The sequence below is a fragment of the Polyodon spathula genome, chromosome 10 (genome assembly GCF_017654505.1).
Source record: "Polyodon spathula isolate WHYD16114869_AA chromosome 10, ASM1765450v1, whole genome shotgun sequence".
NCBI classification, from domain to species: domain Eukaryota; kingdom Metazoa; phylum Chordata; class Actinopteri; order Acipenseriformes; family Polyodontidae; genus Polyodon; species Polyodon spathula.
In genome coordinates this window covers 46126793-46141102 of record NC_054543.1, presented here as the reverse complement: position 1 = coordinate 46141102, position 14310 = coordinate 46126793, and the positions used below count along the sequence as shown (strand labels likewise).

Below are 14310 nucleotides of genomic sequence, written 5' to 3'. Positions count from 1 at the left end.
CAATCTCCAGGCTGGGCAATGCCTTCACTGGATTCAAGCTCTCCAAACAACCAAAAAAAACCCAACCTGCTTCCTCAGCTCCCTCTCCCCAAATGAGAAGCAGAGGCCTCCTTTTATATCAGGTGGCTGGGCGCTGATTGATCGTTAATCAACCTAATCAACTAATCAACCCCAGCCACCTGAACATAATAAACCCAGGCAGGCAGGGGAAGTTAACCCCATCCCTGCCAATTTAAAAGGGCAGAGCTTTGCTCTGCCACAAGCAGATTTACTGCTTTACACATTAATGTTTGTTCAATAGCTGTCTGTCTCGCAGCACATGGCTGGCGGCAATGTGGCATTTTAAAAAACTGTCGTGGCCAAAACTTATCATAACAGGGATGGAAATAAGACTTCCATTGCATAGCAGTTTGATCCACTCCTGGTTTCACTATGACTCACTCTAATAAGACTCACCTGAGCTTGTTAACTATACACTGTGGCTTATCCAGCTTGTATTAAAGCCTGGAATGGGGGAATGTACTAATCAATCAGAGTCTTATTTGCATCCTTGCATAAGACAGTTTTGATTGACACAGTACTAAATATTAATGAATACATTTTCCAAAATCTCTGATTTTCATTGTTTATTAGCATTACCAGTGCAAAGATTGTTGTTGATGGTGAATGCAAAATATGGGAACTTATTGCAAGTTCAGGACAGACAGGTGTTTAAATTAATTGGCGTTTAGAAGGCCTTGTCAGTGTTGTTCCAATTTATCTCTCAGAAAAGAAGAAAAAAAAAATCACACTTAAGGTACAGTTGAACAAATCCCAGTTTGCCTGAGGAACATCCCATCCCATCCCTCCTGCCATGGACTTGTGAATATGATTGGAATCTGGGCTGTCCTGATGGGATCTGCAGGTTGATGCTTTGAGGTCTGGTTTGATCTCTGTTTTGATCGCCTGGTTTGTTTGGCCTTCTTGACGGGGCTGTGAGGTTATCACAGAGCAGCGATCCAGCTCTCCACCCCTCAGCCTCTTAGTCAGTTGTGATGGGGGTCATTTGCAGGTAAGCACCTGATAACAATAACAAGTTTGTTTAGAGTGATTACTGGGGTCGGGAGGGGAGGCCACCTGCCTGCAGCAAATACCTCTCCAGGGGTCGCCCTTAACCTGCCTGACCTTTTAGGCAAAGAGATTAAACAGGGTTGATCATAGGGTTAGCACAATAAAAATACCCTGCAAACATTAGTGCATATATTAAATAATTAGTATCAAAGTTTGTCTGTTCATGAAGCACCCCAGCTGATCGGGAAAACCAAGCCACTACAGTGGCATTGAAAGTTCCAGAGCTGTCTGTAAATAAGTCCAGTGTTTGCTGTGTTCAGGTTTATTAAAGGAAACCGCTTTGACCTGAGCTGGGTTTTCTTGTGTGCAGTTGCTCACTCGGTGGGTGAGAACACTCAAGATAAGCCCCACATGGTAACCAGGCAATGGGAGCTGTCATTCAAAGGATTATTTCTACTAACCCATCACTTCCTCCTGCTAATCCCTTACATGCTCCTGCGTGTCATTGTTTCACGGTTAATTTGAAAAGTGTTAAACTAGTCCCTTGTTTGCCCCTGCCAGGAGGGTTTGAAATGTGTTAGCGGAGATCACTTGCTTGCGGGGCAGGCCCCCATTTTTTGTTTGCCTGTCCAACAGTGCACTACGCTACCATTTTAAAATGTTATAAGAAATTTGTTGAACTGTATGGGGTATGAGAAGTTGCCCTGCCAAGACTTTGAAAAAAACAAAAAACAAATGCAGTATGAAGTAAAATATAGCGAGGAAACTTAACATGGTACACTGATACATACCATGACTGCAGGGGATATAATGTGCTGTACACGTATTAAACATATATAATGGGGTACAGAATAGACCAGATAAAACTGTACCCCCTGTTGTAACTCCCAGTGATGCGGTTGTATTCACCGCTTCTTTTGTTTCAGGGTATGCTCCTGAAGAGAAGCGGCAAGTCTCTGAATAAAGAGTGGAAGAAGAAGTATGTAACCCTGTGCGACAACGGCCTGCTCACCTACCACCCCAGCCTTCATGTAAGTAAGGGATGTTACACAGCCTTCTGCACTGTTAATACAAATTCGTCAGGAGCCTCTCCAGCCCTGCAACGTGGGGGTGACGATTCCCACAAGCCCTGAAGTTCTTCCTCCCCTTGACATAAACCGTAGTGCAATTCCCAAGTGGCAGACATTCTATTACTACTGAATGGTAGTTTAGTCAAACTCTTTAGAGATGTGTCCATGTTATACACACACACACACACACACACACACAGCTATATATATATATATATATATGCGCTCCATTCTTGAGCTATGACAGCCGTAGGTAGCAGCCTATAAAAGTGACGTAGGCACTCCCCGAGTTGTGCAGGTGCCAGTAAGTAAAGCCAGTCAAAGAGTGATTTGTGTTCATTAGACGCTTGTCAAAGCTGAAAGATTGTTGTAATGAAGGCTGTGTTGCGGGAGGGGGGCGCTCCCTGGCAGAGTTGCCTCCGCAGTCACGCCTCCTTGCCTCCTCGCCTCGCGTGATCTCAGGGCAGAGAGCTGCCTGATCATTACATTAGGATAAGCTGTGAAGTAAATGAAGCAAGGCTTTATATGGCTCTGCTAACTCTTCAAGGGATTCTTCTTAGGGTTTAACATGACTGGCTTCCCATGCACTGGGGCTTGCTGCATCATTCTCATTCAAACGCAACCAGTGACTTTTATTTGTTTTTATTTATGTATTTATATTTTTCAGTAGTGTTTTAGGTTTATTACTGGACAATTTACATCAAGGTTGTACAAAGTTGGCCCTTCCACGCCTGGTCTTCGTTCCAACCCTGTTCTCAATTGTTTAATTGAATCAATTAAATCTGCACCCAAACCCTCAAGTTGTTAATTATCACACTTTACCTGTTAAACCTAGAGTGGAATGGCCCCCAGGACTGTGATTGGACACCCCAGATTTACATGATAAATTCAACAACATACAGTAGCACAGTCCAGAGGTACTGGAATTCTGTGTGCAGTGGAAGCAAACGTATGAGCTACTTCACTTCAGTCTTTTGACAATAAGCACTGCAGTAACCAGCATGCTGGGTGCGTCTTAAAGTCCCCGGGTGCTGTAGTTTTAACACAGTTCAATGGCTCTGTATGCGGCACAGCATCTCAGTGAGGCTTTACAAGTAGGAAAGCTTATTAACGTATAGAGAACTACGTGCTAAGCCTCGGACACCAAAACGGGGTGCCACTTTTACACAGCTATCAAAGGCATGCTGCGAAAACATGAGGCAAAGGAATTGGATCTGCGTGAAGGCGTCACTGAGGAGAGTGTGAGAGGGCACTGCTGCCTGCCAAGGATCAAAAGGACGAGTGATTCTTCTCTCTCTCTCTCCCTCCCTCCCTCCCCCTGTCAAGTACTCTCAACAACTAGCAGGTTTTCCCTGATCACATCTCATCGGCAACAGAGGCATCAATTAGCGTGTTTGTTTGAGGCTAATTGAATGAAACTCAATCATAGCTCTTAATTGCTTGACTATGCGAAAAGAAATCACATTAATGCAGATAATTAAGTGGATGGCAATAGATGCAATATAATTAGAAGCAAACCCGAAAAAAAAACAAAAAACAAAAATACACGTTTGAAACAGCAAGAACTGTATCTGCAGACGCCAAGGCATCTACTGCTGTCTAGCCCCCCCCTATAGCCCCCCACCCCCCCCCCCCCCCCCCCCCCCCCCCCCCCCAACCCTTTGAATGTATTCCTCTCTCTTCCCAGAGAGGGTTTCTTAATGCCAGGACATTTACGAGGTGCAGATGATGAACAACACGAAATGCAGTTCGAGTTGGAATTGCCTCTTTCAAGCTGTTGTGAGTCTGAGATGGCACTTCTGGGACCCGTCCCTAAAAGCTCTCTAGTGGCTTATTATGTACCGTTAAGAGCACTTGGCTTTGAATTGCCCTTTCGTCTACTTTTCTAAAGGTGGTGGGGGGGCTCCTCTTCTTCAACTTCTTCATCTTCTTTTTTCCTGTTTTTGTTTCGTTTCGTTGTCAGCGCTGTGAGCAGCTTTTCCGGTGCAAATTAAGTCAAGTGCCCGTCCGCCTGCCCATCTGCCTACCTGCCTGCTCAGTCACACAAGCAGGAGTTTCACTCTAAAACAATGGGAGCAGTTCTCATTATTTTAAGGCCACTTGACAGTGTTAATATTTGAGTTTTTAAAAGGGACAGCAGCTCAGTGTCAGGTCCCTGCTTCGGAGCGGATCAGAGAACGGGGAGGGTGTATCTAGTATTAGTGTGGTTGGTATTGATTACAGATGCGATGTGATATCTAATTCTTTAACATGAACTAGAAATCTTGCACAAGAAAAGAGGTATGTGTTCTGTGTGCCAGGTTGTGAGAACAAACTTTAGAACAAGAAAAAAAAAAGATACTGGTTAAAAATAATAAAACTGCTGGCACTGTAATTATCATAGCAAAACTGCACTATTGTCCTTTTAAAATATACATTGGACATTGCTGGGTTCACAGTAGTATGAAACCACTGTCTCCAGGGTTGAGGTCAATTCCTGTTTTTAAAATCAATTCCCATTTCCAGTTCCATCAATGAAATTGGAATTGATATTTTAGGGACATAATAATTTCATTTGAAACCAATGTAATTGACTAACAGTGGCTTCAATTTAAGGTATTTGTTACCGCTGTGAGAAGCTCATTTTAGACAGAATACTGCTAATTGCAGTTTTGATCAGTGATGTGCTGGAATTGATTAAAAGGGAATGGGAATTAGAAATTGATTTTAAAAAGCAATGGGAAATGGAATAGGAATTGTCTCCAACCCTGACTATCTTGGCATGCTGGAATTTGCTACACAAAAGACTGTGTGTAGCTTCTTCTGCTATTTACTTTCTTTAACAGAAATAAGTTGTGTGGCTCATTTACTGCTATGGCAGTGCAGAAAACTTGTTGTGAAGGAGATTAGAGATTCCAGAACTGGAAACCTATTTAAAATTAAATAAATACATGAATGCTGAGAAAAGTCGTTTTGTACAGTAAAGTTAAAATACCTGTAAAACTAAAACTTGGGTTAAAGCTGTTTTAATAAGGAGAGGTCAGGCCTGGTGTTTTACCCCTAAACCTCCTGTTCACTGTCAGTGAATCTCTCCTACGTGTCTCCTCAGGACTACATGCAGAACGTCCATGGCAAGGAGATCGACCTGCTGCGCACCACCGTGAAGGTGCCGGGGAAGAGGCCCCCCCGCGCCATCTCCGCCTGCGCCCCCCTCTCCAGCCCCAAAACCAATGGGCTGACCAAGGACATGAGCAGCCTGCAGCTCTCCCAGGCACCAGGTGAGCGGTCCAGCCTCCTGCGGGGTCATTTACAAACTAGCGTGCACTTCTCCAGCCCCTGAGAATGAGGCTCTGTGAAGGATGTTTAAAACTTGCACTTAACATTAATGAATAGAAGAGTTTTTATGGCGCATATTTTTGAGGGGTGTGGAGCTGTAAGCATCTGAACACAGATTCAATTAGCCCTACACGCTTCAGTTTGTAAGAAAGTATTCTGTTTGCTTGGTTATTGCTTTGTTATTATGGAGGTTTATTATGTACCGGTTTCTAAACACTAACATTGGTTTGACTTTTCTTCTTTGTGATTTTGATTAATCTATCAATACAGATATACTCACGCAAAGCGCTTCATGAGGGTTAAAGTGGTAGGACACAGTGGCCACAGGGCATGCTCACACAATTTTGATGAATAGCTTTGATTTTCATTAATAATCTTTGATTCATTAAGTTTCTGCTGTCCCCTCTGGTCACCTGGTTTTATTTCTTTATTTCTTTATATATCTTATTTTTTAATTAAACAATTCTCCAGGTATTAATCCATGAACTCATCCCTGCCAGGGATAGGTTAAAACAAACACAGGAGCATGTTCAGTGGAGGTGAGCGACCACTCTCTACCGAGCAGCGCTACCCCCCCATCCCCCCACCCCCGAATCTGTAACCCACAAGCGCAACATCGTGTAAGGAAGCTAGAAAAAGCAAACTAATAGCATGAATATTCAGTGACCCAGAATAGTAATTACTGTCATGAATATTAATACGATCAGACTTCATTTTCCACTCTGCCGGCTCCGAAAATGGGCTCTAATGAGAGGCAGTTTGGAGAGAGAGAGAGAGAGAGAGAGAATGAGAGAGAGCGAACGAACGAAAGAGAATGAGAGAGCAAACAAGAGAGAATGAGAGAACGTGAACGAGAGAGAGCGAACGAGAGAGAATGAGAGCGAATGAGAACGAATGAGAGAACGAGAGAAGAGAGAGAGCGAATGAGAAAGCGTGAATGAGAGGGAACGAATGAGAGGGAGAATCAGAGAGAACACTCTCTCTCATGCTCTGCACTCTCAACAAACTGAAGATGCTTTTTGTTAAAGCACTGGGTTTGAGGATCCCATTGTCTTGTTCATCATGACGGCTGGAATGGAGCGACCCACATTATTCAGGCTGAAGATATTCTTATTGTTCCAGTCCTAAGGAAAGGACGCTTTTGTTTGTAATAGCTCTTTTTATGTGTACTCCACTTTAACAGACATCTCCTTTCAAATAAATTCAAATAAAAGAATAGTAATGCAGTCAGAACTCGGATAGCCGTTACCCACATGTCAGCCGCGCTTTATTGCCTTGTACTAAGAAAAAAATCAATCCCCATTATATGTAATAAATGAATGCACTTGCCCATCACACGCATTTTCCGACTCCTTACGACAATGCAGCCAAAACAATGCGACCAAGACTACCTACGGTTATGTAAAAGTTAAACATTAAACAGGTTTAGATACTGTGATGCAATTTTTTAAAAATCTATGAGCTTTAGTTGCTCATAGATGAATTGATTAAACCATCATTATTTAATAGATTGTTTAAAAACAATATTATTGTTAGAAACATTTAGCAGACGACAAACAAGGAAATAAAACAACTGAATTCAAAGTGGGGGGAAAAAAACCTGTTAAACACAAACAAACTTTATTGTCGCGTACAATAATGACGTCTATTACAAGCTGTGCACGCATGACTACACTACTGGAGGATCCGGGCTGCAGAGATACCCCTCTTGCTGGTTCATGCCCAGTTCTCCCAGCTGGCACTGTGCTGGTTCTGCAGTGAATGTAGTCCTGTTGTGCCAGTGTCATGTAATCTGGAATTGGGGAAATGGAACTTGTCTTACATGTAAGGCTTCATCCGTTACTTTTTGTTTCATTTGAGTATGCATGTTCGGGTCAAGGAAATGTGGTCATCATATACGAGCCTTCCTGGTGTCTTCATTTAACAGGTGATTACACTGAGACGCGACATTTCATTTTCTAGATATATATATATATAATATATATAATATATTATATATATAATATACGTATAATATATCATTTATCAGTGTCTTTCATTTAACAGTGTCTGCGCTGTATTTCACAGATCTGATTACACTGAGACGCGACATTTCATTTTCTAGATTTATATATATATATATATATATATATGTCACATATACGAGCGTTGATTTAACACAGTGTCTTCATTTAACAGGTGGTTACATTTTCTAGATTCTCCTGTAGGTTGGCAGAGGTGTGTGTCAGTGTGTGTGTGTGTGTGTATGTATGTATATAGATATATGTAATTTTTTTTTTCTTCACAACTAAGTGAGGGATTAGAACCAGTTTTTCTGTTTCGAAAGATGACCTCATAAAAAATATATCTAATTGATCCTACTGCAATATTCCATTGTTTCCAAAGATTTTTTTTTATGTATTTGTTGTGTGTTTGCTTTTCCTTGTTTACTTAGGAATGCTTGTCACTGACTGACTGCCTGCAGAACATTTTGAAATATGATCACAGAAAGGATTAATATGAAACATAAAGGGCCCATGATATGAAATGATGTGTTGACAATAATAATCTACGAGGGGGGGGGGGTCCTTGTAAGTCAGCAGTTACAAGATCAAACAGAATAATAATAAAAACATACCTGAAAAATTTGAACAAAATATATTCATTGGTGGATAAAATCTGACAAATTTTGAAATGCACTGCTTTGTGGTCTCAACGTAGTATATGTAGAATGGAAATGTGTTGCCCTAAATGCTGTTAGCAGTCCTGTATCTGTCTAGTCATGGAGTCTGCAATGACCAACGGCCACCTCTAGAGGGCAGTCCCTGAATTGAATTAAGATCTTACCTGCCATGGAGATTAATAAAAGCATTGTCTCCACTTTTACCAGTCCAGCACTGTACACAAGCACTTCCTTCAAGTTAATCAAAAACTAAAACGGACTATATGTGAAGGGTTTTGAAAAAAAGTAATTTGATCAACCCGAAGCCAAACTGGCACTTGCTTTAATCAAATAAAAAGCTGGAAACACGAAGCAGGGAGACAGATGTGACTTGTGACATTTAAAAGTGGGACCAACTGCCACGCTGTGTTGTTTCTCCAAAGTAAATTCCAGTATAATTATGTGTGTGTGTGTAAGTGGTAGTGGAAAATGCGACTCAGGCTTAGTTTAAAGCAAACCTGTTTTGACAAGAGAAACGCGAGCAAAACCTTGCCTTGTATAAAGGAATAGTGTGCATAATGTGTCTGATATTAAAGACAGGCTGGAGAGGAGGATACAGGCACTCACTCTGGCCTTTCACAAGCAATTGGTCTCCAGCCAGCAGATTCACTGGAGACAATGGGAGCAGAGGTCAGGGTGTGATTGCTGAGCTGCCACTGGTGCTGTGCTCAGGTCCTGCCCATTGTAGTGTTAGGCCGGTGGTTTGGGCACTTCCATTTTCCATCTTCGTTACCAGCATCTTCACTCCTTTGCTAACCCTGTGGTCCACCTCTTTCTTTCAATGAACAGCCTGACACTGCAGTTAAGGCTGAGCATGGGCGTGCAAGTCTTTGCTGGGATGGGAGGAGAACCTCGATGCAGATTTGTATCCCCCTGCCAATTCCTGTTTGAGGGATGTGTGTGTCACTGTTTATACGATTGGGGTCGTGCTTGTGTACCAAGACATACATTGAGAGTCAGAATCGGGTAGTATATGGGGAACCCTGAACTTCTGTCCGTCTGCCATTCCATATTCCTACATGATACAGTGGCTTGTGAAAGTATTGACCCCCCTTGGCATTTTTCCTATTTTGTTGCCTTACAACCTGGAATTAAAATGGATTTTTATTTGAATTTCATGTAATGGACATACACAAAATAGTCCAAATTGGTGAAGTGAAATGAAAAAAATAACTTGTTTAAAAAAACTCTAAAAAATAAATAACGGAAAAGTGGTGCGTGCATATGTATTCACCTCCTTTGCTATTAAGCCTCTAAATAAGATCTGGTGCAACCAATTACCTTCAGTCACATAATTAGTTAAATAAAGTCCACCTGTGTGCAATCTAAGTGTCACATGATCTGTAACGTGATCTCAGTATATATACACCTGTTCTGAAAGGCCCCAGAGTCTGCAACACCATTAAGCAAGGGGCACCACCAAGCAAGCGGCACCATGAAGACCAAGGAGCTCTCCAAACAAGTCAGGGACAAAGTTGTGGAGAAGTACAGATCAGGGTTGGGTTATAAAAAAAATCCAAAACTTTGAACATCCCATGGAGCACCATTAAAGCCATTATTAAAAATGGAAAGAATATGGCACCACAACAAACCTGGCAAGAGAGGGCCACCCACCAAAACTCACGGACCAGGCAAGGAGGGCGTTAATCAGAGAGGTAACAAAGAGACCAAAGATAACCCTGAAGGAGCTGCAAAGCTCCACAGCGGAGATTGGAGTATCTGTCCATAGGACCACTTTAAGCCGTACACTCCACAGAGCTGGGCTTTACGGAAGAGTGGCCAGAAAAAAGCAATTGCTTAAAGAAAAAAATAAGCAAACATGTTTGGTGTTCGCCAAAAGGCATGTGGGAGACTCCCCAAACATATGGAAGAAGGTACTCTGGTCAGATGAGACTAAAATTGAGCTTTTTGGCCATCAAGGAAAACGCTATGTCTGGCGCAAACCCAACACCTCTCATCACCCAGAGAACACCATCCCCACAGTGAAGCATGGTGGTGGCAGCATCATGCTGTGGGGATGTTTTTCATCAGCAGGGACTGAGAAACTGGTCATAATTGAAGGAATGATGGATGGCGCTAAATACAGGGAAATTCTTGCGGGAAACTTGTTTCAGTCTTCCAGAGATTTAAAACTGGGACGGAGTTTCACCTTCCAGCAGGACAATGACCCTAAGCATACTGGTAAAGCAACACTCGAGTGGTTTATGGGGAAACATTTAAATGTCTTGGAATGGCTTAGTCAAAGCCCAGACCTCAATCCAATTGAGAATCTGTGGTATGACTTAAAGATTGCTGTACACCAGCGAAACCCATCCAACTTGAAGGAGCTGGAGCAGTTTTGCCTTGAAGAATGGACAAAAATCCCAGTGATTAGATGTGCCAAGCTTATAGATACATACCCCAAGAGACTTGCAGCTGTAATTGCTGCAAAAGGTGGCTCTACAAAGTATTGACTTTGGGGGGGTGAATACTTATGCACGCTCAAGTTTTCTGTTTTTTTGTCTTATTTCTTGTTTGTTTCACAATAAAAAATATTTTGCATCTTCAGAGTGGCAGGCATGTTGTGTAAATCAAATGATACAAACCCCCAAAAAATCAATTTTAATTCCAGGTTGTAAGGCAACAAAATAGGAAAAATGCCAAGGGGGGGTCAATACTTTCGCAAGCCACTGTATGTCTATGGATGTCAGTCATGTTGATTTACTCTTTGATTATACCGTTCTATGTATATATATATATATTTTTTAAAGGAAATTGCATATTTCTTAGAGTACGCTACACGCGATGTGGAGCATTTTCAAACCCTTCAAAACCCCGGCATAGGTTTTACACAAAGTGAAGGAATTGGAACGTAGTCAAGGCTTTCGGTGCAAGTTGTAGACCTGGGTCTAGAAGAGGTGTCCACCTGCCAAGGGGAATTTAATGCGCACAAAATATGTATCAATGAGCAGATTTTACTAAACTCAAATTATTTAACCCTTTCAGGCACAGTGACAACCAGCACTTCAGCATCTCAGATGGCCAGTGGGATCAACCTGGTTGCTTTCAACAGCCGACCGGACGGGATGCATCAGCGGTCCTACTCTGTATCCAGCGCTGACCAGTGGAGTGAGGCCACTGTGATCGCAAACTCTGGCATCAGCAGTGGTAAGTCCCTCCCTCCCGGGCAGCCCTCCCCAGGAATCTGTGTTACTGAGATCACCATGAGGGAAAATAATCTAGTTTTAGTAAGATAAGAAATTGCAAATAAAAAGAGAGGAAAAAAAAAAACATATATCTCTATCTATCACTGGTGTTGAATAACATGTATTGATTAATTCAGGAAAATCAAGAGCTATTATCTGCCACTGGGGCGTGCTTATTAAGAGAATGTTATTTTGGGCTTCGGTTATATGGAATCAATACACAGACAACTGTACCGCTCAAAGTGCTTGGAAGCAGCAAGAAAATGTATGACAAACTGAGTAAGTGCAATGCGATGTGCACTAGATATTTTCCAATTTGAAACCATGTGCAGGCTTATCTTTCATTTTGCTGAAATGCGCCTCTTCCCATGTGAAACCCTGCACCCAAAGCTTTTGTTGTAACTGCAGATGACACGGATTAAGTTGTCTAGTAAAATAAAATAAAATAAAATAATAAAAACTCTGCTGTATCTTAAGATCTATTTTGCTACAGAGGAGTGCTCTGGAGTAAGGTGCTTGGTAAATTAGGGGGAAACAAGAGAGAGGGGGGTATGCTGGGCTGCACGGAGTAGCCTTCAGTGTAGATTTTCATATAGCCAGCATTGATCCAGCTGTCAGCTCATAATGCTGCTTTAACTGTTTATCAAGCTAATGGGTGTTGAGAGACCACGATTATCAACTCCGGATTCATTTTAGCAGGAAAAGGGGGGGGGGGGGGGGGATTGTTAGGGGGGAAAAAAAATCACATCTTTTTTCAATTAGAACTACAGCTTTTTTTCCTTTCCAGGGAGAGTTTGCTATTGAAACTCTGCACTTTTTCCCCTGTGTGATGCCCCTTCTGTTCTTTTTGCTTGCCCTGACAGGCAGATGTCACAGGATTCTGGGGCAATGTCTGATGATGCTAAGCGTGGGTGACAGGGTTTTTCACAGCAGTGCCCCACAGTAACTTTTGCAGCGTTTATTATATTTATTTTTGTATGAGTTCTTTAAATAAACAATTAGAATCATAAACGCTTAAGTGTGGTTCCAGGGGTTACGCTGAATCAGAATGTCAGAACTTTGAATGACTTCCACTGTTCCACAGTCCTCTGTACTGATTCATCACACAGCAATGAAGACACCTCACCATGGGCTAAAAATTTAAATAGCAAATGTATCAAAATGGACAAACCATGTCCAATGTTACCCCAGGTTGCTCTCCTCTGTGTTCTGTGATAATACAGCCCAATAACACCCTTTGTCTGCAGTAGGGAATAACAGTACCATCATACTTAACTGTAAAACAATGCAGCCCTCTCTGTCACTTCAAATACACACATATGAGGCTTTTAAGGTAGTTTGCATTTTTTTTTAAAGCTGCATAGCTTTCCAGTGCAAAGTACTTTTTTAGCTGTCTGTAAAATATCTTGATAAAGACATGATTACATTGACCTACAGCAGGAAACACACATGCCAAGCTAGGAACAAACACGAGGGTGAGGGGGAGCGCTTTGGTCATACTGCTGCAAAACACTTTCCCAATCACTGTCTGAAATATTAGAAATATGCAGGCTTTTCCAAATAACCTTTCTTTGTATCTAATGATGTTATTAGATGCAGTAAATGATTGTATTTCTTGTGATGGCTGCATGACTGTAGGGTGTAAGTTGATTGCTTGTCACCTCTTGCCCCAGGAGATCACAGGAGATCATCTTGCCTCTCGAAAGATGATTAATTGAAATGCTTTGCCTCAATCATGTGCAAGCTCGTGTGGTTCAGCTGTTTGTCAAAACGGTTGGCAATAAACTTTCATCCCTTGCTATATGTTTCTGCATTTTACTACCTTTTGTATGGCATTCGTTTAAGGAGAAGTCAGAATCATAAAGGTACTTTTTGGTTATTGCTAACTTTAGAAAATACATCCCAGGAGACGTACTGTTAGTCTGCGTGTAGTTTGGAAAATGCAGGCAGAAGCCAGGACAGTGCACATGGATTTGATCAGTCTTGCTGTTACAGGCTTCACTCCTACCTATTCTGTTCATTCAACTAACCCTCTGGCTGCCAGGAAGCGTCTCCGGTACAGGGTATTTCTCAATAGCTCCCCCGCTGCTGCATTTAGCTATATAGCTTGGTTCCATAGTCCCACTATGACTAGTTTGTGCAAGTCTGCTGCACAGGACACTATAGCAGTGGTGAGGTGATGCATGTGCTTCCACAGTACATACCGTATGCATTGTGGGAGCTTTATAGGGGGGCATGGCGCGAGGTTCTTGCACTACAGATCCCAGAGTGAGAGCAGCTTCAGTGGTTACCGATGGAATCGAAAGTGGCTGAGATGCGGAAGTAACCTTTATGATGAATGACCATAAAGAAAATGTGAAGTTTTATAGTGTAATAATCGATCAAAATTGTGCATTTTATTAGTCGTTCAGAGTCATTTTCGGTGTTTAATTTAATAATAGGAAGTTAACCTTATTTTCGATTAATCTCTCATCGCTACTAACCAGTTGACTAATGTTCCTATTTTAATTTCCGTTTGTCTCCGGGCTGCTGTGATGTATTTTTGAACCCTTCTTAACAGCCTGGCCCCTCTTGTCCTTCCCTTAGTCCTTTAACCTCTCCCAGTGCCTCCGGTCCCCTGAGCTGATATGCACTGTCTTGCTGTTTTTATTTTTCCGTTATCTTTCTTACCTCTAAGGCACCTTCTCTGCTCATAACATCCAGGCGAATAATCAGTTGTGAGGACTAGTGTAGTGCTGGAAATCATTGCTCACGTTAACTATTGTTCCTTCTGTCTTGAAACAAGGGAGTCACACAGATACATCTACATGCCACAGTATTTTGTGCTGGAGGGAAAGCAGCACAGTTGTATAAGCAGTGGGCTATGCTGTGGAAGAGTCTCATGTTTTGCCCAAGCTTAGGGAGTGGGAAACTGGTTTGGTTTTCACGCTATTCTTTTCAGAAAACACAGAAACAAAAAGCTTTTATTCGCGGCTACTTCAAGATCATG

The 14310-nt window shown here is 42.0% G+C and overlaps 1 protein-coding gene across 8 annotated transcripts in view; it reads left to right on the top strand.

Moving 5' to 3' along the window:
* Positions 1-14310, top strand: part of LOC121322443 (arf-GAP with GTPase, ANK repeat and PH domain-containing protein 1-like) — a 191694-nt gene that overhangs the window by 135136 nt on the left and 42248 nt on the right. For all 8 annotated transcript variants that reach the window (XM_041262424.1, XM_041262423.1, XM_041262425.1 and 5 more), the window contains 3 exons: positions 1977-2081; positions 5209-5377; positions 11122-11283. In XM_041262424.1, coding sequence (XP_041118358.1) covers positions 1977-2081; positions 5209-5377; positions 11122-11283 — 436 coding nt within the window. The remainder of the gene's footprint in view (positions 1-1976; positions 2082-5208; positions 5378-11121; positions 11284-14310) is intronic.